The sequence below is a fragment of the Sphaeramia orbicularis genome, chromosome 12 (assembly GCF_902148855.1).
Source record: "Sphaeramia orbicularis chromosome 12, fSphaOr1.1, whole genome shotgun sequence".
In the NCBI taxonomy this organism is placed as follows: domain Eukaryota; kingdom Metazoa; phylum Chordata; class Actinopteri; order Kurtiformes; family Apogonidae; genus Sphaeramia; species Sphaeramia orbicularis.
In genome coordinates, this window is record NC_043968.1 from 47,269,786 (window position 1) to 47,293,277 (window position 23,492).

The 23,492-nt window shown below is 37.2% G+C and overlaps 1 protein-coding gene across 1 annotated transcript in view; it reads right to left on the reverse strand.

Moving 5' to 3' along the window:
- LOC115430785 (5-hydroxytryptamine receptor 4) overlaps positions 1-23,492 on the reverse strand; it is an 80,406-nt gene that overhangs the window by 30,665 nt on the left and 26,249 nt on the right. The window contains exons 2-6 of the mRNA XM_030150987.1: positions 18,254-18,343; positions 16,030-16,200; positions 13,647-13,847; positions 12,315-12,468; positions 8,899-9,563 (exon numbers count right to left, since the gene is read on the reverse strand). Coding sequence (XP_030006847.1) covers positions 8,899-9,563; positions 12,315-12,468; positions 13,647-13,847; positions 16,030-16,200; positions 18,254-18,276 — 1,214 coding nt within the window. The 5' untranslated portion in view covers positions 18,277-18,343. The remainder of the gene's footprint in view (positions 1-8,898; positions 9,564-12,314; positions 12,469-13,646; positions 13,848-16,029; positions 16,201-18,253; positions 18,344-23,492) is intronic.

Below are 23,492 nucleotides of genomic sequence, written 5' to 3' on the forward strand. Positions count from 1 at the left end.
CTCTCTCAAAACCCCTGAATTTTTTAGGTTAAAAATAGCCTCCACTTTTTGTTTGCTTTGAAGATGTAGTAGGAATGTTATGTGACGGCACGGCCACATGACCCACATATACTTCACTGCAAAAATTATTGTGATTCTGTTGTAATTTTAGAATCGCCATATACTGACAGATATGCAATAACAGCCAAGAGAAGCTGAACTAAATATCACTAAACCTAGAGTACATCACCATTTGCCTTCAACGAATCTGGCAACTATGCACTATGCAAAAAACTCTGCTGAGAATACTCTAAAAAAAGGTCTAAATATTGTCATCATATCAGCCAAGAAATATGATAAAATGTGTATTTAGAGTCAAAACAGCATATTTTCTTTGGCCCTTACCCAGTACCTCAAACCTCCACAAACCTAGAGGGAAAACACTGAACTGGTCTGAAATGTCAGAGTTTTGTTTTTTGATAGATTCCTTTAGATTCTTTGATAAAAGTAATGACAAATGGAAGAATTGGGGAATAACATTTCACATGTGTGGATTTCTTATAGAACACACTTGTCTAGTCTTAAAATTACTGTTCTGATGCTAAATTAATCTGAGTCAGATTATGAAAAATGAAGAGTTTTATTTTAAAAATTATGATAAATAATGAAAATGAAGGTGCAAAGACAAAATAATGCATGTGACTAATCTATATTTATTCAAATGGTTAGAGATTAAAGCTGAATTGTGATTTATCCATTTCTCTGATATAAACACACAGCTTGAGTCATTGCCCAGGTACTTTTTTCAGTTGTACAAAATTGTACAGTTGTTTAATCACAATGTGTTTCTGTTAAACTATAAATGCCAAATATATATTTTAATACAGTATGTGATTCAGTAAATTAGCAAAACGTGATGGGATCCCCCCCCCCCCCCCCCCAAAATGAACGTTATTAGAACAGAATATGGCGAGAAATTATTGTTAGTTTAATTTTAGTGCTTTTTGTATTCATGTCTTTTTTACAAGGTAAATATTCATCTATTTCCAAATTTCTAAACAGATTTATATAATAGGCAATCATATAACTGCAGGTAAATGGATAAAAAATTTATCTGGTGGTATATTTGCTTGGATTGCAGAGGTATGGACTAAGCCCCAAATGTTTACGACGTCTGGTTCCACCAGTTACCTGAACTTCTCCCTAACCCCAAACCCTTTCCTAGTCCTTAACCAAGATGTTTTTTTTCCTAAATAATCTCAACATTATCTAGACGTCAGTTCAATTCCTCATATGTTGAAAACTGATGCTCTATAGATACCCTATGCATCAAACACCTTGGCCAAGCATCAGGTTGAATAAATTCCAGGTTTTTAGGTAAAAAGTTGCAAGTGACTGTTAAATGACAAGTAAATGTAATGGCATCAGTGTACAGTATTTCCCTCTGGAACATAATGAAGCAGAAATAGAGCCTTTTTCTCCCCTACATACGACTATAGAATAATTTTCCATAAATTACCGATCTGTTTCTGACTGAAATAACATATAACACAGATTACAGCTGTTACACTGCTCTCTGTCAACTAAAATTAAACACTGATGCAAGAAAACTGTAATGTCCAAGATTTCTGCAGTGCAAATGATCAAACCTACTAAAAGTAAAAACAACAGAACAAAAAGTACAGTAAAAAATTTACATACGTGTTCCGTTTTTTCAAGCAGAGGAACACAAGGATGAGGCAGACAACGTGAGTGTATTTACTCAACAGCTTTAACCCCTTTCAGATGGTTAATGTTTTTTTTTTTTTTTACATTCTCTACACCACTAGTGGTCATAACACCAGGTCTTTGTTATGACTCTACACAGTATGTATGTTTTGTGTTAAGACCACTCAGGAAACAGCCTCAGGTTTCTCATAGTTCAGAAATATGCTATTAATGCCTTTCATGAAAAGAAAGAAAAACTATAACTCACATCCCTTAAATGCATGTATATAAATGTAAATATGGATATTTTTATGTTTTAATGTTTGAAAAACTGACTTGTGGTCAATAATAGACTTTTCCCATAAGTCCGCTCTCCCCAGCATAAAAACTACCACATCGAGAACCTGTGGAGAACCACCTCGGTATGTCTTTTTGTTGTTATATGTTTCCTGATACATGTTTTAGGCTATTTGTATCTTGTGTCATTTATATAGTTTTTGCCTTTTATGTTGTGTTGTTTTATTATATCTTTTACATCATTTGCATCTTGTTATTTCTTGTACTACTTCATCATTGTTTACATCATGTTGTTTGCTACATTTTTATGTTGTTTTAATCTTATATTATTCATATTTTTGTACTATTTAGTAATTAATGGTGTTTTATCTCATTATATTGTTTCATCTTGTTGCATCTTTTTGGTCAGTTGCATATTGTTATGTCTTTAATGTGGTTTTCATCTTGTTTTATCATTGTCAATGATTATTTTGTGTTGTTACATTGATTTCACCTTTTATCTTTTACATTGTTTACATCTTCACATGTTGTTTCACTTTCTTACATTTATTTGTACACTGTTTCATCTTGTTGCATCTTCATCTCGTTGTGTGATTCATCTCATTTTCATCCTGTGACATTCATGTTGCTTGTATCTTGCTGCATACTTACTAATGCTAATTTTGTGTTGCTACATTGTTTTTATCTCATGCTTCTTATGTTGTTTGTGTTCTTCTTGTTATGCTTTTTTATGCTTTTTTTCATCTTGATATGTTGTTCCACCTTATTACCTCCACCAAGGAGGTTATGTTTTTGCTGGCGTTGGTTTGTCTGTCTGTCTGTCTGTCTGCGTGCAAGATAACTCAAAAAGTTATGGATGGATTTGGATGAAAATTTCAGGAAATGTTGATACTGGCACAAGGAACAAATAATTACATTTTGGTGGTGATCGGGGTGTGTGTGGGTGTGTGTGTGTGTGTGTGTGTGTGTGTGTGTGGGGGGGGGGGGGGGGGGGCACTGATCTGGCTTGGCGGAGGTCTGCGCTCTATGAGTGCTTTCATAGAAAAAACAGCACAGACCTCCGCCAAGGCAGATCAGTGCCCCCCACCACCACGCCCGATCACTACTAAAATGTAATCATCTGTTCCTTGTGCCAGTATCATTTCCTGAAATTTTCATCCAAATCCATCCATAACTTTTTCAGTTATCTTGCACGCAGACAGACAGACAGACAAACATCGGGGGGGGGGGGGGGGGGGGGGGGCACTGATCTGCCTTGGCGGAGGTCTGTGCTCTCTGAGTGCTTCTAATTACATCTTTTATGCTGTTCTCATCATGTTGCATTGTTATTTTATCTTCATCTCATTGTGTGATTTATCTCATTTTCATCTTGTGTCATTTATGTTTTTGTGTATCTTGTTGCGTTTTTTTTTTGTTTTGTTTTTCATTACATTGTTTTACAAAACCACTGCATTACACATCATCAACATTTACAAAACCCTCAAGAGATCACTCTTATTCTATTTAAACCAAGAAAGTGAATTCACTTTTCATATTATTATCATTGTCATGTATTGAACACTGACATTTGGCGACCCAATAAAAGCAGTGAGATACTATGAGTTGAGGCCATACATTTGAGAAAAACAATGGTTAACTAAAAGCAAATGAATGAAAGAACACTAGTCTGATTTACAAACAGCTAAAGGATATAAAATACATAAAGTCCCCAGAGAGAGAACACCTGATGCTCAGTGAAAAAAATAAAAGGACATGATTTCCAGTAAACTATGCAGTAAATTTTTCAGGATCCTGCTGGCTTTAATCTGATTTTCTGAGTCTGTTTCTTGTCAAGACAGATTTTAAGAGAGGACATCAGATTGGATTTAACACTGTTTGCCTTTTTGTTTCCTACACACACACACACAGACAGAACACATAAAAAAACCCAGAAAGACAGAAACACTATCACGGCAAAACCTGTTGAAGAAATGTCAGGTCAGAGAGTGTGTGTGTGTGTGTGTGTGTGTGTTTGTTACAATTTATTTAGAATCACAGGCATAAGAAGACTAATGTTTGATTATTCCAAACTGGTTTTCAGATTTGTGTTTGTGTGTATGTATCTGCATAAATCCACATGTGGTTGTTTCTGTTTGACTCCGTGTGTTGAAGTGCTTGTGTTAAAGTTAAACAATGCCGACACGAGCAGGTCGCCTCCTCCATCATCCTCTGCACTCGACAGAGCAGCGAGCACAAACACAGCCGTCTACTAAATCACCGACATTAACGTCAACACAAACCTCCCGTAAAAAACAAAGAATTCTCGGAAAATTATCTATTGTGTTGTTGCACAATCACAGATTTTACTTTGTAAAAAAAGACATATTTGAAAAAAAACTAAAAAAAAAAAACTAAGAAAGGCTAAAGGAAACTTAGTACTACTAGAAGGTAGATTACAAATATAATCATTACTATAGTTAACTTACTATACTTGCCTGTTTCAGTGAGTTATTGAATGATAAGTCTGCTCCATTGTCTTGTATCTCCTTCTGTATTTTCTTCATACAATAACTTTAATTCTTGCACTTTAAAAACATGCACTTTATAGCATATTTATTGTGACTCAGCTGCACTCTTCTAACCGTAGACTGTATTGTTCATTGACATCAATCAATCAATCAATCAAACTTTATTTCTATAGCACTTTTCATACATGTTACATGTAGCACAAAGTGCTTCACAACAAAACCCCCCACAGTCCCGCAGTTGCAAATAAAAATACAAGCAATCAAAGTAAAATTTATAGTAAGAGTTTAATTAAAAGCTAGCCTAAAAAGATAAGTTTTAAGTTTACCTTTAAAAATATGAACACTCGCAGCGGATCTCAGGTCCTCAGGTAGGCTGTTCCATAGTTTGGGGCCATAAAAGCTGAATGAGGCCTCACCATGAGTCTTAGTGTGGACTCTAGGAACAGTTAAGAGATTACTACCTGAGGACCTGAGGGTCCGAGAGGGCTCATATGTTAAAAGCAAATCAGATAAATAAATAGGGCTAAGACCATTAAGAGTTTTAAAAACCAATAAAAGCACTTTAAAACTGAGACATGAATTGTTTTATTGTTTGTAACCTGCTAAGGGAGCAGAGATTAAAATTTAGCAGCTACAGCAGAACAGAAAAGACAAGAAAAGAAAAAGTAAAATAAAAAAACATACTGGATTTGTTGTCTGACAACTTTTTTAAAGCAAATATCTGTATTTCTGCTCTTTGCATTGTTGTTACAGGATTGTTTCTTTGTTTTATTGATATTATTTATCTTAAATCATAAAGCATCTTCTCAAAATTCAACTGACAACCAACAGCAACAACAAAAGTCTTGGTCTATAGAGCAGTGCATGTCACACATGACAGACGTAGCAACACATAAGACGTAACAAGACAAAACTGTTGTTTATGCTGTTTTTATATTGTTGTTGTTTATATTGCAAATGTATTTATTTCTTGAAAAGCCCAACCAGGGGCAGCAGCGCACAACATTAGATGTTTTATATGTTCTCCACCCTTCACTACTTTGTCCCTGATAAATAAAATAAATAAATACAACATAAAAGAAACGGGAGACGGGACTGTGGGGAAATGTGTCGTCTATTTAGTGGGATGACATGACTAATGCTGCATTCCAGAGTGCTGGGAGGTAGAATATATCTCAGTTGGAGTTAACTACATCCCACCTCAAAGTATTCCAGGTGATCCATGCTGAACATGGAGATCACAGATCTAAGCTCTTATTTGCTTTGTGACTGAAGAGGCATTTTGACTGAACACAGTCCAGTGTTCTCATATACGCAAGCAAGATGGAAGAAGCAAAATGACGGATGAGCTGTGAAGTTATTTTTCATTGTGAACTTGCACACTGTGCACTGCCATTGTTGAGATGATGTCTATTATGCTGCTAACAACACTGTGAATTTCCCCATTGTGGGATCAATAAAGGAATATCTTATCTTATCTTATCTTATCTTATGTCACATTGTAGTTTGTGGTAAGGTCAGGGTACTTCTGTCTGACCCCACTTTGCAACAAGGATCTCCGCTTTGGACAGGTGTTCCAATGCATTTATATATTTGGACATCAGAAACTTCCTATCTCCCAGCACTCTGGAATGCAGCATAATACTGACATGGATGATGTAAGGTTCAGTCGCTTTTCACAAAAACAGCCTGTAGAAATATAAAAATAAGTTTTACTTCTACCAGAATATTTTATCAAGTTTCTGTACATTTACTTGTATGAAAAATGTATGTACTTTGACCATCTTTGGCAAGGAGGGACCACATTTGGACAAAAAAGGGTCATGCTTAATAATTAATGCTTTAGCTGTAGTGACACAGTAAAACAAAACTGGAATTATTTGAATGATTTATTGATTGATTGTTGGTGTAACATTTTAACAACAACTACAGTAGAGCTGTCTGTTCAGAAAAAAATCTATTTATTTCAACAAACAGATGCTTAGAATGTTACCTGTCAATCAAAGGCCACTCATTCACCTGTCACTCACAGCAGCCACACCCTTAATTATATATAAATGTAAGTATTAACAAAATATTTTAAGTGAATTAAATAGATTTTTACCCCCTGTACAAGAAATTAGCTTAAGAGATATAAGCTGTCTCTTTTCAGGCTATGAACATGTTTATTTTTTGTGAAAAAGTTGGACATTTAACATTTGTTTGACTACTTCTAGTGGACTTTTTTTTTTTGCCACGTTTGTGTTTAACCACTTGACTCTGAGCATCTCCGTCTCTGATTCTAATCACACTGCAGTCCATTATTAATATGATCTGTCTTCATCCACCTCACCATCTTCATGTGCGCTAAAAGTTATTTTCCATAAGGTTTACTGCAAGGCAATTTTCTTTTGCTGGTAAAATATTCCATGTGCAGAACATCAGTGTTGGCCATTAGACTTACATTCAGAGAAGGGATAGCATGTTCACATTTGTCATTTAACTGCTGGGATATTACACATGACTTTAATCAAAGTAAATGCTTAATTCAGATAGGATGGGTCTTGCATCAAACCATATGTTCTCTGTGTAGCAGTGTCAGACACAGCACCAGAATCTATTACATGCAAGATGGAGGTATTGGTGAGGTTTAAGTGAGCAAATTTTTTTTATTTTACAATGCAAACTATCTTGATTTATACATTAATTCACTAGCATTAACATTTATCACATCGGATATAAGTGAGTGTAAGTAAAACAGTATGCTTCTTGGACTGATCTAAATCTGGTTCTTTCATTACATTAATAAGACGTAAAGTATTCAGAACTGGCCAAGTTACAGAGGAATGCATCAACTGGTCTAACTTTTAACTGCTGTGAAAACAGGGTGTGAATAGATGATCAGCTGTGTCAAAAAGACAGATATTCGCGTCTCTATTTTTACAATAAAGCCAAGCTAATAGATTATCATTATGAAGACAGCAACCTGCTGACTGTAGACAAGGCTCTTTACAGGGAAATGAATGAACGTGATGCTCAAAGGCCCTAATCCTTTCCATGGTGTGGTTTTAGAAAGAACAGCAGGACTCAAATGCTAATTTCTGTGTCTATCATCTCAGATCAGTCATCAGGACATCATCCCCTAATATATTATGTTGATAGATTCCAGAGTCTCATTGGATTTGCTGTATTTTTCGAGAAATGTATCTATCTTTGTATCCATACCTTAAGCACACTGGACTTCAGTGAGGATTTCATGTTTTCTTATGAGTAAACTAAGAAACAGTCTATGCAGCTGAAGCCTTATATTTAAATACTGTAGATGTGAATGTGTCACACCATAGAATAAAATATTATTTCTGACCAGTCAATAATACGGTCGTGGAAAAAATTATTTGACCATCAAAAGTCATCAAAAACAATGGTTATGCAATCAAATACTAACTCCTGTGTGTATCATGTGACTAAAACAGACAGAAAAGAAAACATGGAATGCCTAAAAGCACTGTTTTTGTCAGTACAATGCCATAAATATTGATGTAAGAACTGACGTGATTTTGGTTATTATCAAGAAAACATGGAAATGTCTAGATATCAGCTCTGAAATTAAACTCTTATGAGCTTTTTTTTATTGTTATCATTATATTTGTCCAAACAAATGTACCTTTAATTGTATCACACATTAAAATGAACAAGAAATTGAAGAAAACAAGGAGTGGTCTAAAAAAACCTTTTTTCCGCAACTGTATGTGCATGACCAAAAATCTACGTCCGTTTAAGTGTAATTAAAATAATTTCACCAAGTCCCAGTCCAAACTCGCTTCAAAGCCTATGACAAAAACAGGAGTTTTATCCCACAGACCACAGAAACTGTTGGAAATGACTGTGTGACACAAGATGAAGCAGCGAATGTGTTATAAATACAGCATAGTTCTAGGTTGACCTTTGTAGGTGACTAAAATACAAATATTTTCAGCTTCGTTGCCAGTGTCTGATTCTGTAAACCCTGGACAAAGCATGCAAGTTTCTTTTCCATTTATATAAGTAAGTAATCTAAACAACTGATAAGCATAATGTAGCTGCTATTTGATGGATGAAGCACTGATGGTACTGTGCTCTGGTTAATGTAGTGTTAATGTTAGGGCATGAGTTATGCTTATTATAGCTTCTTGCATCTAAGAACCTCCACCAAAAAACACTGAACTCATAATAGAGACTCACATGTCAGTATCTATTTATACATTTAACAAGTATCATGTGTTTAGAAACAAATCTCTGAATTCTAATCAAGAGATGTTACTTCATCCTGTTGCACTTGACACATTCATCCCTTGAAGGTTGTAGCTTACAAATGAAAATATTTCCATTGTGTTTACTAAAAGGTAAAGCAGAAAAAGGTGTAAATAAGAATGTGACTTTGTGAGTTTACCTCAGTGCCATAGATGTTCCGTTGACTGATGCTGCTGAGCATGCTCTGTGGGTGTGTCCGTAGGAGCAGCTGGCCTGTCGGGTGTATCTCTCATTCCCGCAGCAGAGAATGACCAAAAAAGCTCTCCGAAACGCTCTGTTCAGGAAGGCGTACAGGAAGGGGTTCAGCCCTGAGTTAATGTACCCGAGCCACAGCCAGGCTGTCCAAAGCTGCCAGGGCACTGAGTAGTGGATGAAGGGGTCTACCACGTTGGTGATGAAGAATGGAGCCCAGCATAGACAGAAACAGCCCATTATGACCGCAAGTGTCTTTGCTGCCTTGGTTTCTATGCGCATGCGGCTGTTTGTGATGGGAACATGGTCTGTGGAGCCGGAGCCTGTTGTCGTCCTCAGGCGGTAGTGCTCCAGTGGATCTGAAGAAGTGGACGACCTCACTGTGATGATGGGAGCCGTCCCGGTCACGGGAGCAGAGCCGGCGCGCTGCAGAGTCTCAATCTGGCGCACGTGGGTCATGGCGGTGACGTAAATACGCTGGTAGGCCAGTATCATGAGGGCCAACGGGACGTAGAAGGCCACCGCAGAGCAGACCAGAGCGTACGGCCGATTGACCAGAAATACACAACTTGTGTCGTTGGAGCCTCCCGTCAAAGCTCGTCTCTCTTCAATCTAGAAACGACAAGGGACACAAAATATGACAAACTGGACTCTTTCACTCACACAACCATATTAGTAGGACTGGAGAAACATCTGGTTGAATCCATTACCATTCTGGTTCTGTAAGGTCAAGATCAAGGTTATTTATATAGCATATTTAGAACAACACAAACTGCACAAATTGCAGTAGTAACATAAATAAAATACATAATATGGTCAAATAGTAAGAATAAGAATATACTAAAAACTGATGAAAACAAAATAATAGAAACAAAGGATAAAAACAACTAAAACAATAATGGTAGTGTGTGTATTAAAAGGCAGTATAAATAGGTGTGTCTTTGAAAGTAATTTAAAGTGCTCAATGAACTGTGCATAATCTAATTTGTTGGGGCAGAGTGTTCCAGAGCCTCAGGCCTGCCACAGTTTTTATTTTATAGCTAATCCTTATATCATCATCAATATTATTAACAGTAGAAAAAAAAAAAAAAAAAAAAACTCAGGTTTTATGTTGTATTACCTCAAAACCAAAGACAATCCTCCTGGTAAGATGCAGCAGCGGGGCCTTAGGAAGGGTTTTGGTGGAACATTAACATGTGTGGAGGTGAACAGCAGCATTAGAACACACCACAGAGAACACACTGAACTGGTGATATTCTGTGTGTAGCTGCAGTTCAGAAGTCATGGTGGCATCACGGACTCAGGGGTTCATTGAAAATGGTTCCACATAGTGAAAAGGCAAGAATAGTGACTGAAATGGTAGCAGCCAGGTAGAAATGTTCAATGCTATCCAAATCACAGTAAATAATACCTTGACTTGAAAACCACAAGGCTAGCTGGTTTCTTACTGTTTTCAACCATCAGTCAAAATAGTGGCTTCCTTGAGGATGGTTAATTATATAACCCTTGTAGAGTTATGAAAGGTAAAAGCCTAACTGACAGGCCCGTCCCATATTAGCTCCAACTGACCTGTTATTAAAACTAAAAACAGGAAAATGGCACACACAACATACTATACTGTCTGAGCTGTATCACGATAAAGCAGTGTCCTTAACCTATAAAGACCCAGTGTCACTTTTATGTTAGTTCCCAAAGTAATTTTTCTCTCTATTTAACCTTTCTTAAATGATTTCTCACCATTTATCATATATTATCCTCTCTGTTTGGCATTTTTTTCAGTGAAAATCAGGTATTTTCCATTATTTATTTTACTGATTATGTACTTTAACCCTTTCATGCACGAATTATGAGAACCTTAATCAAAATTTTTTCCTGAGTGTTTTTATTACTCTTTAGGCATGAAAAAAACAATGTGATTGAAAATTTTCTTCTGAAATATATTTTAAAAAATAAATAAATAAAAATAATTTTAAAAATTTTAAAAATACATTAAAAAATAATAATGAAAAAAAAATTCTTATGAACCTATTTTTCATGAAGTTGCAAAAATGTCCACTCAGCTGGACACTGCACATTTAATTTTTGACGCACAGAAACATGTATTTACTGATAAATTGTGTGAAAACTATGGGGAGGCCTTGTGATTCTGGGGGTTTATGCTCAGGAGAGATCTACATAATGTTACCAATTCATGTCAGAAAAGATATGTAGTGTCTTAAAACTTTAATAAAGATATGTGTAAAAAAAAAAAAAAAGGAAAAGAACAACAAAACCCATGAATATACAAGAGAACAGCTGTGGAATAATTGTCCACTGTAGTGACCACTATGCATGAAAGGGTTAATCATCGTACTGAGATTACATTTGAGGGTTATCATACCAAAAAGAGAGAAAACTTGAGAAAAAGTGACTTTTTCAGTAAAATCAGTCATTAATTGAACATAACCCAAGTGTCTAAAACCACTGTCACTGATCCAACTCCATGGGTTTTACTGGTGAATCAATGTTGTAGAAGATGACAGTGTTTCCACGGTAACTACGGAGCCTCTGAACATCCAAATGGGTCATGAAATGATGAAAAACTGCATTTTACACTAATTATTTACATGGATTGAGAGGATTAGTGGCTCTAAAGTTATTATCCATTTTAGATCAGTAGATGGTTTTTGGGTCAGTGGCGTATATTTGGGTCTTTATGGGTTAAGGCCACTTTATTTTCAATCTATTACATTTAAGAAGAAAAACAGGAGTGAAGGAAGAATAACTGTTCACAATGTTTTCCTGATTTGAGAGAAAGAAGTTTTAAACACAAATACACACAAGATACAACCCTACGCTAATTATTTCACTGACAGTCTTATTTACTATAGCAGTCTGACCTTTTTCACATATCAAGTGGTTTATTTACAGGTAGAAAACACCCAGTCACCTTCTGTTTGGATGCTGTCAGTCTGTGCATTTCATTTAGTCTGGCCTCTAGGAGTCCAGCAGCTCTGAAAGAACCTCACACCAAAACATATTCAAAGCACCAGAAAATTCTTGCCGAAGTAGTGCCGTTGCTCGAAGCAAAAAACCCTCCACAGGGACTGAAATAGTTCTGTGATCACTGCATTACTGTGTCATTGTTCAAGGGATTGGAAATGTTATTAAAATCTAAGAATATTAAGCTGGAAATGTTTGTGCCTTTTTTATCCTTACAAAAAGAACATCTCTGTTTTGAGGATGTCAAAGGAGGGATCTGAAACCTCCTCTGTCCTTGATTTGATGTGGATCGGAGATGTATTAATAATAATCATTTAACCAGTAGTTGTTGACTGAGTTCATCGCTTGTCACCCTCTCCTCAGATTCTAATCGTTACTCACAATGTCCTCGATGCCGATGGCGTTCCAGCTTTGCATGATGGGTAGGAACGAGATGAAAGTAGGGATTAGCCAGCAGCCGCCCAGCATCACAGCCACTCTGACTGGGGTCATCTTATGTCTGTAGACCAGTGGCTGGCAGCAGATAGCGTAATACCTGGAACCATACTCGTATATGTTAACACACACTGGCAGGTTTTGGTAAAATACTCAAACAGAACAAAACATGACCAGTGCAAAATATGAAGATAAGATGGCCTGGTGTTAAAACATTATGTGACAACTCAACAAAATGTAAAACACTCACACTGTGCAAAAATGTCTGAGCAGTATAAGATTTGGAATAGATTCGTAGAAATTGTAGTTATTATTTATATAAATAGCTTTATATATTATTACAGTATACATAAATACAAGACTTGCACTTTTGCAGCTGTAGCATTATGAATACAAGGAGCTTTTTCATGGGTGTATTTGAGATCTGTCACATTAATAAACCATGTTAGAAATAAAAGCCCCAGTGGGTTTTTCCAGGTCGGCTTTTGACATGACATTGGTAAGAATGTCTGATTTATGAGGGAAATATAGTAAAAAGTTGACCTTGGTACTGGCTTTATGTGGCTATTTGGACTAAGATCATATAACAACAGCATGATATGATGTCTTGTTGTTACACAGCTTCATGACAAACAGAAACAATTGTTTGTCTGAGTGTTTGTATAAGTTTATCATCATTTTTTAATTTTAATATGAACAAAAATATTTTGTAAAATGTAAGCCATGCCAACACAGTAAAAAAAAAAAAAAAGGAAAATATTGTTGTTTGAGTGGGAAGTTTTTGGAAATACTATTTGGAAATGATCTATTTTGGTGCTGATAATCTCATTTTAAACTGCGGACTATGATTAGGCATATATATATATATATATATATATATATATATATATATATATATAAAACTGAGACTTTTTTAAGATCACGCAGAAAGTCTGTACAGCACCTTTAAGAAATAGGGGCTTTATCTTCTACATAATTCGTTCTATAGTTTTGTCAACAGTCATGTAATAAATGACACAAATACTGTGCTGTGCATTTTATATGTTTGTATTGTTTATTTCATTAATAAAACCTATATGGAAGTGTAGTTGTACAGATGTTGAAGTTAATAATCATTCTGCCATTTGTCACTCATGGTTCATTTCTTGTCACATGTGTGATTGGGTTGAACAGATCACATTGACGTTACAACTTTGTAACTGATCATCTGTCATCTGTGGCCTTTCTTACAGGTTACACTGAGAGGAGGTGAGGGAACATTTGTCATTTCACACTCACCTATCCAGTGCAATGCAGCAGAGGTGCAGAATGGATGCTGTAGTTAACAGGACATCCAGAGATGTTCGAACCAGGCAGAAGATGGCTCCGTACCTCCACTGGCCGGTGGTCAACTCAATCGCAGCGAAGGGCATCACGACCACCGCAACCAACAGGTCAGCAAAAGCCAAAGACACAATAAAGTAATTGGTCTTCTTTTTCCTGACAGGAGAAATCAATCTGTTAAATCATTGAAAATGGTTTTAACTCTCCCTGATTTATTGTACTTTATCAATGTGTTTTATCTTGTCTTACATGCAGGAACAATAGTCAGCATCAACTCCAACACGACAAGGTTCTAAAGTGTCTGGGTTTTTTTTCATAGGATGCATTTGTTAAAATATGAATGGTATCTGTAGTGTTCAATTAAAGTAAATACTGTGTCTTTCTCATATAAAGTTAATGTATTCACTCCAAATGTATGTTTATGTTGTTTATGTGAATCAGGTGACTGAAAACTAATAAGTCTCTGTTTAAATATACAGTTTTTTAAGGCAGACTTTCTGTAACATGAACATTTTACCATTTGAGGGGTTTGTTTCTAATTGTTGTCCCCATCATTATAATGCACAAGATGTGGAATTGTTTGTCACTGGTCAGTTTTATTAAAGCTGTGGAACCATAAAATGAAACTTAATTTCACATTCAACCAGGTCTGCCAGAATTACATGTGTAGCCGCATGACATTTGTACTGTCTGAGAAAATACTAGCTGTTTTATTGTGGTTCTTTCGCCACTATTTCCTTGAATGCCTCACGGGAACATGTGTATGTGTGTTTGCAGATGCCAACAACAGGAAATAAGTACTTCAAAGCTGATTTTGTCTATTGCTGAGCTTGTTTTATTATTATTTTTCATCCTAGTGTCTGAAGGATTCAATTTAAGACTTTAAAGACCATATTTACGACCATATGAATCCAATTTAGGCGCTGTTTCACATCCCATTATGCTGGGATCAGACTTTGAGGATGCACCTGATGTGTATTCAGCCCAGTATGAGGTGGTGGGAGATGTTTCCTGGTGGATTACTGCAGCTTTAGGACTGTAACACCTTTGTTTTAATAAAAATCTAGCATTTTGTTGTTGTACAAGGGACATTGGGTTTCAAATGTCCTACTTTCAATGGGCTTAACTTAATCCAATGCATTTGTAATATTGCATTTGTGTTGGAGTCTGTTTTATGCTGGTTGTTTCCTGACTAATGACCTTCTCAGTAGCTTACAGCCATGATAACAGCCACAATCCACTTATTTCTGTGTAGATGACTGGGGTCAGGTTTTCCATGAATATCTACACTCCCTCAGTGCCTCTCTTCTTCTCTTCTACAGCATCAATGTGCAATACTTGAATCAGCTACTGTCAACAAATGACCACTCCCTGAAAAAAAAAAACTTCTAAATAGAGAAACATGCATAAATTTTCTATACTGACCTTCAGAAACCTGTGTTCAAAATAATATCATTAATATTTTTCATTGTCAAAAAAAAGCTCTTGGGTAATATATTAACTTATACACAGTGATGTGAGGTATTGGTCCCATTATTAACCCATAAAGTTAAATACTGACCTGGTTTGAGGTGAGCATGTTCTGCAGACACTTTGTTCATAATTATATTTTTAACTAGTATATAATCACATGAAACTAGTCGGCATTGTATTTTTTCATCTTACTCTTCTTCTTATTTCCAATCTCTAACAGGTAGCATATCATTAAAAGTGCAAGAGCTAAAATCAAGGACAAAAAAATAAACAACACACACTTTTCTTCCGTAGCTCTCAAATGAAGGACTAAATGTAAATATATGTAGGCCTGCATGACTTGACATTGTTATCCATGACTGTCTCCAGACTGTCTGATTAGCAGTTGGTAATGACATATGCCAATCATGTATTTATCTGACGTATCTGAAAATGCCTGTAAAATTAGGACATCATGTGGTAGATTTTCTAGGCAAGGAGTATGACACAAGTCTCATGTCCTCTCAGACCACTTACATTATGCTGAGCGGTAATTATGAATTTCTGCCCAATGATGCTACACAATTATCATTTATTATTATTAACAATTATTATTACTGCAGCTTTAATGTACATTACCGTCACATGTTATGTTTAATTGTGGATAGTTGTTATCCCCTGCATTAAAAAGCCTAGAATTGACATAAAAGACAGAAATTCTGTGTTTTGTTATGGCCACCGTATGTGAGGGTGAGGGGAGGTATTCAGCTGGTTGCACTCTGGACCTTCACTGATAGATACCACTAAATACAACGCACTGAGACTTTGGGTTAGTGCTCATGCTTTCAGAGATATAGTGAAGGACACACAAGGTCAAAGGGCTCACCGTAGATGTCTGTCCTTGCAGAGGGCAACCATGACCAGCAGATTCCCAAATACTGTCATGATAATGATGATGGACAGAAAGATGGTGAGAACTATCTTCTCCACTGAGCTCAGGAATTCCTGCTGCTGTTTTTCCTCTTGTTGTTCTGTGTTTCTTATGTCATCCAACAAACTGCAATAAACTGTCAGTTAGTATAAAGAGAGTCACATTTTTCAAGCATGTCCCCATCACATAGCTTATGTGTGTTGGCAGCTCCTTGAAATAACCTACAAAATGTGGAAACTTTGGCAGATTACTGTCACATCTTCACATGTGAGACTCATCGAACTACACAACCCATGTCTCAGATCTGCTTAGAATAATTGTCAGCTTGTAAAAAAAAAGAACTAAATCCAAATTGGAATTATTATTCTGGTAATGTATTTAGTCTTTATTCATAGTAGTATGTGAGTAGACAAAACACTCAGGAAGCCAGAAACCCACAGAGACTGAGGAGAACAATGTGCAACAAATATCACAATTAGACCCGACATCACTGTCTGATTGTATTAAAAATGTAACCTAGTTTTCTGCTGGATGTTTGTGGCACATCTAATCACATTACCACTAACTTGTCGGTGGGCATAAAGAGAGTGAAGCCCACATATGCTCTTCAGATCCAGGGTCATTTGAACTCAAATGACCCACAAAGCATGTGGAAGGGCATCAGGTGCATCACAGACTACAAGAAGAGTGATGCACAGTGTCCTGAGGACCCAATGCTCCCCGACATCCTGAATGGCTTTCATGCTCACTTTGAGGTGTCCAACACCACAACCCCCTCTTGCCTCAACCCCTCCCCTGATGAGTCTGCAGTCTTCAACATCACAGCAGCAGAAGTGACGGGAACACTGCAGAGGGTCAACCCCTGGAAGGCTTCAGGGCTGGATGGGATTCCAGGCAGAGTTCTGAAGGACTGTGCATACCAGCTGTCTGAGGTCCTGACGGACATATTCAACATCTCGCAAGTCCAATCATGCTTGAAATCATCCACCATCATCCCAGTGCCAAAGACCTCTCCAGCATCGTCCCTCAGTGATTACTGTTCCTCTGCACTCACTCCTGTCACCATGAAATGCTTTGAGGGCTGGTGTTGAGGCACCTGAGGCAGATGATCAATGTGTACGAGGACTCCTGCTAGTTCCTATTCAGGTGGAACTGGTCCACAGCTGACACCATCTCTGCTGTTACCCACCAGGCCCTTTGTCACCTGGAGAATAAGGACTCCTATGTGAGGCTGCTGTTGCTGGACTTCGGTTCTGCATTTAACACTGTCATCATCAGAGACTGGTGTCCAAGCTAGCAACACTAGGAGCTTCTTCATCTATGTGCAACTTTGTCCTGGACTTCCTGACCTGCAGACCACAGTGTGTCAGGATCAACAATAGATCCTCCATCATCATCCTGAAAACTGGCTCCTCCCAGGTTGTGTGCTCAGTCCACTGCTGTACACATTGATGACTCATGACTGCAGAGCTCACCTCAAAAACAACCTGGTGGTGAAGTTCGCAGTTGATTCAGTGGTGGTTGGACTCTTCATCCATGGAGATGAGTCGCTTGAAGTGGAAGACCTGACACAGTGGTGAGGAGACAACAACCTCATCCTTTACATCCAGAAGTCCAAGGAGATGGTTGTTGACTTCCGTAGGTCTGGTACCACCTCGCCTCCTCTCCACATCAACAGTGCAGCTGTGGACATGGTTTCCTCTGTCAGGTATACCGGGGTACACCTGACCAACACCCTTGCCTGGCGCACCAACACCACAGCTGCGGTAAAGAAGGCCCACCAGCACCTCTATTTCCTGAGGAGGCTGAAGAGGGCAGGACTAGATGCTGATGTCCTCAGGACCTTCTACAGCTGTGGTGGAGAGCGTGGTGAATGGCCTCCTAATCCACGAAAGTCCTGTGTTGTTCTTAGGTTGTTCCTAAAGCATTTGTTAGGGCACCCTACAAAAAGGGGATTTTGTAGCGCGTTCATAGAAAATCTTGCACAAGATCATCCACCTGGCTACGAACTTAGGAATGGTCTACGAACTCTCCAATCTTAAAAGGCCACCTTAAGATGGTCGTATGAAATTGTCCATAAATTGTTTGCACGATGTTCATAGCCATTTGTAATGCCTTTTGTGACCGATGCATTAGATTTTAAAAAGGAAATTATTTGTTGTTATAATAAATTACTTACTTTTGAGATGATACTGTGGCCATCACTGGTTGTCTGCACTGATGTCAGCAGAGGAGAGTCCTCATCACCCCATTCTCCGGCCCTGTTGACGTCTGACACAGAACATAATACAATGACATCAACATAAATACATTTCCTTGACATTTATCCCAGCATTAACCATTACACCTAAAGGCTGAACTTTGACTCTGAACTTGACCTAACTCTATGTCCTATGGGTCACTGTGTCAAGGCCAAAGTCACAAACCTGACAGAAGAACATATACTGGACATATGACACAACTTTGTTGCTATTACAGTAAGTCTGCATTTCTCCAAAACCTGCATGGCCTCACTTTCCTTGAATAAAAGGGATTGATTTCTATCTCGTTTGTCTGTCTCAGTGGATGATTTAAGGCAGCAAATGTGATTTTTGTACCACAAAAAATCAGCAAGCTCACAGCCTGACACAGGGTATATTTATAACACAAATAGGATGCAACAGGCACCAAATGTTTCTGCCAGATTCCACCAGCCTGTTAGTTTGTCTTTGTAATGTGATAATAATACCACGCATTAGTGAGTACCACCAGGGAAATTCTACTGTCTTGTGCTTATTTTAAAAGTAGGTCATAGGTTATTTCCACAGTCTGTGCAGTGTGTCCTCTGTACTCCTTATCTAACATGGTAAAGAGGTTTAAAGTAAATGAAAACCCTCCCAGTTTACTTCTTGGGGGCATTTTTGACAACCACTACTCCTAAAGAGGACACTGTACAAAGATAATATGACCTCAAAATATGGATGTCGATTAATTAAACCAATAATACTGAAATATAGATGCTGCTGCACTTTTTTTCTCAGGTCCAACCAAGATCAACTATTAATGGTTTTGTAACTAAAAAGGCCTTTACACACCAGTGGGATTTTTTTGCTGCTCAGTTAATTCATACACTGATGTATTTTTTTTTTTTTTTTAAGTTTATGACTACTTTCATGAAGAATGGAAATATTACACAGCTAGGAAGTGAGGTACTGGATATGAGGTCCTGTTTCTTAACCCATGAAGACCCAGTGCTACTTTCCTGGTAGGTCCAAAATAGCTTGTTCTCAATATTTAAGTTTTCTCAATTGATTGATCACCATTTATTCTAGTATTATCCTCTGTATTTTTTTTTTTTATTTTTTTTTCAGTGAAAATCATGAATTTTCCGTTATTTAACTTTACTTGATCATGTAGATGTTCATAAAAGCTCAGATTAAAATTGAGGAATATTATATAAGAAATGGAGAACATTCAAGAAAAACAGACTTTTTCAGCAAAGATATCAATAACTGAAAGTAAACACAAGTGTGTCCATCCACTGTCACTGATCCAACTCTATAGGTTTTACTGGTGAATCAATGTTGTAGAAGATGACGGTGTTTCCACAGCAACTACAGAGCCTCTGAACGTCCAAATGGGTCATATCTGATGACCATGAAAAGATGACAAACTGTATTTTACACCAATTATTTACATGTATTGATAGGATTAGTGGATCAGAAGTTATTAAACATTTTAGATCAGTAGATGCTTTTGGTCAGCAGTATAGGTTAATGTTGACATCAGAAATATGTTCTGTTGATTATTTGTTCAAAAAAAGCCTTACTTTACTGCGCCATGCAGTATTTATGCCATCCAATGCTTATGCAACATCATAGTAAATGCCATGACATTTTTTTATGTCCAATTTTATGCCAATATCTTGTATTGATGGTGGAGAGTTGGACCACTACACAAAGTTTTCTCCATCAAATATTCTCCATGGGGTTAAGATCTGGACTCAGTGGAGGCCAATCCATGTGTGGCAATGATGTCTCCTTTAAAAGCCTGATGATCCCTGATGGTTGTTAAATAAATGAGAAGCTACTCATAGCATCATTTAGGCTTAAATAAGGAGTTGAAGCACAAAGATATTAATCACTGTGGCAGTTATCTATATACTGAATTTTATACTCTGGACTTTTTTTCACAAGACACTTACTGGAAATCTTCTATAAGTGGAAGGGGTTTGGTCAGGGCAGATCGGTGTGACAGGAAATACTCTGCTCTGTGTGTTCTGTTCTTGGGGAACAAGAGAGAGCCTTTTATTGATACAGTTATAGAAACCTTATCAGCCTTAAGCACCTCTAACAACATCTGCTGCGTCACAGCCTTTTTATATGGCTTGACTGCATTATCACTCTCAAGGGTCAATATCATCACCTTAAAGACTGTGACAGACAGTGAACCTGTCAACAACACTTAGTCCATCTATCACTACATCAACATTTGCAGTATGTCACGTCTGCAATTCACTTAGTCCAGTAAATCTACCAACACTGGGCCATCAAAGTCCACGGTGTTAAATACTTCTAACAAGGTTTAAATTAAAGTCACCGTAGAAGATTGCTTTATTTGATTGCTCTTTCTTTTTATTTTATGTTCCTAATTAAGTAGAATTCAGTAAAGTCATTTGACTTCTATTTATAATAAAAGCAGAAGAGTACCAGTTTTGTACTGTGAAAATGGACTGCTAAATTGATTTTCTGTTCAGTACAGAGAGCCAAAAATGTTGAGAACCCATGATCAAGTCAACACTTTTCAATGACTTGTCTGAACTGTCCAAACATAGCATTTTAGACATACACATAATATTAACTAAATGGTGCAAATATGTGGCACTTTTTATACACTTGACCTCCTGATATACACTGACTTTTCATCAAAAGTGCTGAAAATTGAGTTGATAATGAAATCAAAACAGAGGTGACAAGAATAGTACAGTGTGTGTTTGGTTTTCTATCAACAGCTTCTTGCTGAGAAGAAAAAGATAACACAACACAGATAGATTACACCAAAGCCTTGGTGTACTTGGCTGGAAAGCACACATGCCATCTGTAGTTACAAGAGCCAGTAAGACACTATGTTCTTTCTCTGAATACAAAAAATACAAACTAACAAGTCCTCTGGGCATTATAGGTCTGAAAAGTGGTTTGGCTCTTCTGTAGTCTACAATGGTCCTTCATATATGTCCTCTGAAGAGTAATGTGTGGCTGTGATGATCTTACAAATGAGACTTTTCAGTGTCTAATTCGCGAAAGGTGTTTTCTCAGACAGTGTCTCCTTGTTGAGCTGGGGAATCCTGGCAGCATATGCAAAAGTTGTAAAACATAACACTGGCATCAAATCTGCACCTAAATGCCAGGATGATGAATCTGACTGCTGAAGGTTCACATTACATCAAAATGAACTTTTACACATAAATTCACAGCATAAGAGCAGTAGATTTTGTGTTTTGGAGGCAGTCTGTGCAGCTGTACACACAGTGGATTCTTTAAGCTACAGCTGCCTTCATCAACCCAATGGTTGAGGATGTGTTTCTATCAGAGTAAAATACATAACGACACTACCATATAAGTAGTAGTATTTGTTCATGAACTAAATAACAAATAAAACTATTAACTCAAAATGAAACAGCTGCTAAGGAACCTAAGGATAAGATTCATAGAGGAAGGTCCAATTCTCATGTCATGGGTTTAATTTTATGAGGAAAAATGCTAAATTATGAATAAGTGTTTATTGAATACTACAAAAAACTGCATATAGCTTCAGAAAAATATGAAATTATGAAATATATGAGGTTTTCCCAACTCCAATAGAACATCCCTTTTCCTTTTCTTATCAGGCTGGAATGTCACGCTCTGAAAATGTGATTGAAAATTATTTCAGTGATATAAGAAAAAAAATGTAGCCTATTAGTACATCTAAAAAGATTAAAATATCATGAAAAAGTACATTTTTGATGTAATTTGATTAAAAGAGCAGTACTTTCATTTTTTATTTTAGATTCATTACACATTCAGTGAAGTAGTTCAAGCCATTTTTGTTTTAAAGGAGTCATATGTAGGTTTGTGGCCAAAACTGGTACTGCAATCACATTCAAAATACTGTAGAGCGTGGTATCCCCTCCCCCGTCCCCCAGACTCAGGGTTACCAGAACCAGCATGAGCGTCTACTACAAGGAGCTACCATGGCTAGCGATGAGTCCTACACTGGTATTTATACGAATGAAAAGACCTGCAGCCGGGCCACAGTCACTTCACCTGACAGCTGTCATCGGGCAGTGAAGAGGCTGCAGCCCGGGCGCACCCCCACAAAAGTGAAAGTGAAATTTAACGTGCGTTACTAATTCCTCTACATCTCCTGCTGTTGTGAAGCATCAGACTATTTTATGCAGTTTGCCTTGTGATCAAACAGAGCGTGTTTACTGCATCAATTGACACGTTAACCCTCCCGAAGCTTGTATGACAGTCTGAACTGCTGGAGAAGAATGGCCTTACTCTACCAAAGCTATGCAAACAGATTGTTGTGAATGGGTTGGACAATGGTAGCCTGAAGCTGCGTAGATGACGGTAGCGAATGCAAACTGTATGGAAACGAAACTGAGTCCAGTCCACTTCAGTCCACTTTTTCTGCTCCATCAAACACTTAAATTGGATTTTCTTGACGATCTCTAGACTATATTCATCCCTGTGGTTTGCACCTTCTCCTACCACACTTTTCCCTTCTAGTCAACTTTTCATGATGCTATACTTTGAGATAGCGCTAAATTCTTCTGGCTTATACTCCTTGTGGAGGATGTCAATGAGCCCGTTTACATCCATGGAGTTATCAGATTATTCAAGTAGTATAATCTGATTTGATTTAGCAGATAACAGCAGTAATTTAATTTTGGGAAATCAGATTAACACACCTGGATTTCTCCCCAAAACTCTGATGTCTTCCTACATGTGTACAGGTTAATCAGATTTATTTCATTCTTTTAATCTGTACATGTGCAAAAACAATCAAAATCATAGAAAACAGAAGTGGCAGACTTCAGTGAATGGCAAACAATAATAATATGTTTGATTCTACCATCACTGCGTACATACTCAGAAAGAAATCCAATAATGAACTGAAATGTCTAAACCAGGGTTTTTTGGTTGTCATATTTGTGCATGTAAATGCATGAGATTAGTTCCAGTTATCTGATTATTTACAGCCATGTGAACACACTCAGTGAGTGTCTTCTGGACATCTGTCAAGTCTGCAGTCTTCCCAATGATTATGTTTATGTACTGAACCACAAATAAATACTTATTTACTCAAGCTTGAAATCAAATATTCTATTACTGTGATTTTCTTTTTTAAAGCTGTCAGCCATAATTATCAAAAATTGAATCAAAAAATGCTTG